Below are 3,501 nucleotides of genomic sequence, written 5' to 3'. Positions count from 1 at the left end.
AGATACAGAGTCATTGAAAGTCGAAATCAACTTCCTCCCAACATAAGAGGACAACCAATATATATATGAGGAAATTCTGTGTTTGTAGCCAGTGATATGCTTAATTAATCCTTGCTATATCATTAGGATGTTTGGTTTAACTAAAAAGCAACTCTTGTCTTTATTGATCAATTGTCCTGAGCATTCTGCATATTTCTGGAGTTGGAGCTTCGCCAAGTTCAGAAAAACCTGATATCCTGTTGAGAATATAATTTCTAAAAGTTCAATCCACTTTTTAATTTGTTCAAAGGCCATAACGAACCCATTTTGGTTGTTTGTTTTAGGTACGACGTAGCGGTTTGAAACAATTCAAACACTCACTCAAATTCAACATGTTTAAAGGGCGATCAATCAATCTAACTTCTACTAATAAAATTCAACGAATAAAACACACACACACAAAAAAAAAAAAAAAAAAAAGCAAAAGGTCAACCAAGATGGCAAATTTTATCAAAAAGGTATATGCTCCAATCATACAGAGCTCATTGTGCTCTACTGCCATCTCAGAGATTCATGAAGGCAGTAGTAAACAACCAACCAAATCCACAGAAAAAAAATATGTACATCAACATTCAAAATAGTAGTAGGTACTACATTAGCTCTATACCAGTACAAAAAAGAACATAACAGCGACATTTAACTTGATCAATCTGTGTATTAGTGGCTTAGTGATACCCAATTGGTGCTGGAGAGTCCTTCAGCTGTTGTCCCTGATAATGAATGTCCTGCAATCAAAAGCATAGAAATTAGTTAGTCAGGACTTAAGAACAAAAATCAACCATAATTAATTAGAGTTTGCTATATAAACAGTCTATAACTGTTTTGTGTTGCTCCACTTACAGATGCAAAGTGGTTGACATCACGGTGATGAGCCTCGTCAGCCCTAACAACCAAGACAACATCACGGAGAGTGGAGTCTTTAGGGAGACGCCAGTAATCGATGGCAATAGCAGGAGCAGGAACGTTCTCAATGTTACCCTTGTCCAATTCCTTTAGGAACTCAGTGTAGGAATGAATTGCCTCTTCTTCCAAGTAACCCACGATACGATGAGCCAACTTTGGTGAAAGAAGGTAAGTGACAAAGTAGGCGTTGAAGAAGACGCCTTGCACTGCAAAGACTAGTGCACGCTCGTACCAATTAGGCTTGGCTACTTCCATGAAAGTCATGAGGTGCATCCTCTCATTTTCAGCTTCTTCTAACAGTGCTTTGATCCATCCTCCACTCTGTTCGAATCGCCTCAGTGATTTGCAGTGCAACAACATTCCTCCCACCATTCCAGGCACTGCAGCCACTGTTTCCAACATCATTGCTCTACAACCATATCTCCTCTGCACCACATTAATTATAACCCACACAAATTAATCTCCAATAGAATTGCATTGAATTGAACTTCAGTAGGTATAAAAGAATTTGTGGTAATAATTAATTCCACATCCAGAATATCATTCTCGCCCATCCCATGCTTGATTTTCAATGATAATTAGTTTTAATATTCAAGTTGACCACATTTCTTTATGTTGATAGCATAAAGAAGAGTTATTCTTGAATCTGGATCTATAACGGAGTAAAATTACTTAAAACTTTAGCCATCCCTTCATTTGTTTATTTCTTCTTAGTTGCTTTCAATTAAAATCTACCACAGAAGCAACTAGTACTATTTTTATTACTACAAACTATAAGAAAGCAATCTAAAATTCTTCAGAAACGAGATTAAAAGCATTTCTTGTAAGAGCAAGATCCAAAATAAAAGGTAAAAAATAGAGTATCACAGCCTGAAATAATAATAATAATAATAATAATAATAATAATAATAAATAATAAATAATAATGTTATTATTATTATTATTAGTATTAGTATTATTAGTATTATTATTATTATTATTATTAAGGTCTAAGCAATATTCCAAAATTCTGGGAAAGGTAACTGAACTTTTTTCTCTTCTAAATCGGGTGAGAGCCATATAGGAGTACCAAATTTGTTCGGACAAATAACGTCATATTCAAACAACCAGAAATACAAATACAAGAAAAAGAATAACTTAAATACCTGAAAGAATATATCAGTGGGGTATCGGAGAGCCTTGACGGTCCAATAAGCAAATTTGTCCAAGAAAGTGGTTGGCGCATGGTGTTTCGTCAGATCTATTGACAAATCAGCCTTGTACGTCTCCCATGGCTACGTCCCACAAAATAAATCCACCATTAGTCACAAAAAAGAAAAATTAAATTCTCTAAAATCTCGACAACTTTCAAAAAGAAAATATCAGAAAATATGTGAAAAGCTAAATTAAATTTACCCTAAAGCAATTCCATTTCCATTCAGTACCGTCCTCTTTAGTAACCTTTGAAGGCGGAACACCCCAATAACTCACTACTGATTTCTCATCACCGCCATCACCGCCGCCAGATGCGGCGGCGCCGCCGTTTTCCACTTTCTTATCGTGCTGCTTATCATTCAAAGCCACAGTACTAGCGCTGCGTGAACCCATCACTGGAAAATGCCTAACCCACATCACCACCGCTTTCTCCGACGGAATAGCCGGAACCCCATGCATGAAACCGGCGGCGCCACTCATAATTCCGGTTCCGGCATCATTTCGAAGAATTGCCGTGGAGAAGTAACGTGGACCCATGTGACCCATCACAGTTCGGGTCATCCTTGTCGCTCCACGTGTCATCATCTTTGATAACTCCGATCAAAATTGAAGAGTTGCAGGAAGTTTGGAAAGAATCTTGGGGAAGAAGGCAAGAGGTTTTCTTTTTGTAATATTCCTGTCTTCCTTTTTTTTTTTTTTGTTGGTGTGAAGGGTTTACGAAACATGCTCCTTTTATATAGGGTGACATTTTTATATTCTCGCTTAATTTTAATTTATTTTATTTTTAGTTTTTGTTATACGGTTGGTTCGATCAAGCTTCGCGTGAAGACTGTGTGGGACCGACAGTTACGTATATTTTATTAATTTTATGGCGGCCATTTCTTTTAGCGTTTGAGATATTTTTGAGACGTGTGGTTCCGTAAATTCTGGAGAAGCCTGAAATGGCTAAAATGACCCGTGCCACAATTTGAACTTGAAAATCTAAAGTTTAGTGATTTTGTTTAAGTCAAATCAAGTATATTGAATATGACTAGAAAGTCAAGTCATAGATTGAATATTAACAATAAATTTTTGCGGTGTATGTTTGCTCGAAGTATGAGTTCCTTGTACCATTATTATACGTGTAATATCTGATTGACATGCATTGATATTTACTTCATGTATGAAATAGAATTTGTAACTAAAATTACAACAAAAAAAACAAACTAGTGAATTCCCACAAGTGAGATTTGGGAAGGATGGTGTGTGCACAGACGTACCCCTACCCTGGAAGAATAGAACTGTTATTTTCGATAGACCCTCGGCTAAAAAAAATAAAAATAAGCTATGGCAACAAGTAGTAACAACAACAAGATCTTAAAAAAA

The 3,501-nt window shown here is 36.2% G+C and overlaps 1 protein-coding gene across 1 annotated transcript; it reads right to left on the bottom strand.

The window, feature by feature from the left end:
• Positions 1-467: 467 nt before the first annotated feature.
• Positions 468-2,867, bottom strand: LOC104249990 (ubiquinol oxidase 2, mitochondrial). The gene is made up of 4 exons (XM_009806529.2): positions 2,338-2,867; positions 2,088-2,216; positions 880-1,368; positions 468-764 (listed from the first exon to the last, which is right to left on the bottom strand). The coding sequence occupies exons 1-4, from the start codon at positions 2,719-2,721 to the stop codon at positions 705-707; spliced, it is 1,062 nt and encodes a 353-aa protein (XP_009804831.1). The 5' UTR covers positions 2,722-2,867; the 3' UTR covers positions 468-704.
• Positions 2,868-3,501: the final 634 nt, after the last annotated feature.

The sequence above is a fragment of the Nicotiana sylvestris genome, chromosome 8 (genome assembly GCF_000393655.2).
Source record: "Nicotiana sylvestris chromosome 8, ASM39365v2, whole genome shotgun sequence".
Classification (NCBI taxonomy): domain Eukaryota; kingdom Viridiplantae; phylum Streptophyta; class Magnoliopsida; order Solanales; family Solanaceae; genus Nicotiana; species Nicotiana sylvestris.
Note: the sequence above shows the minus strand (reverse complement) of the source record. Positions and strands in the feature narration are given on the sequence as shown.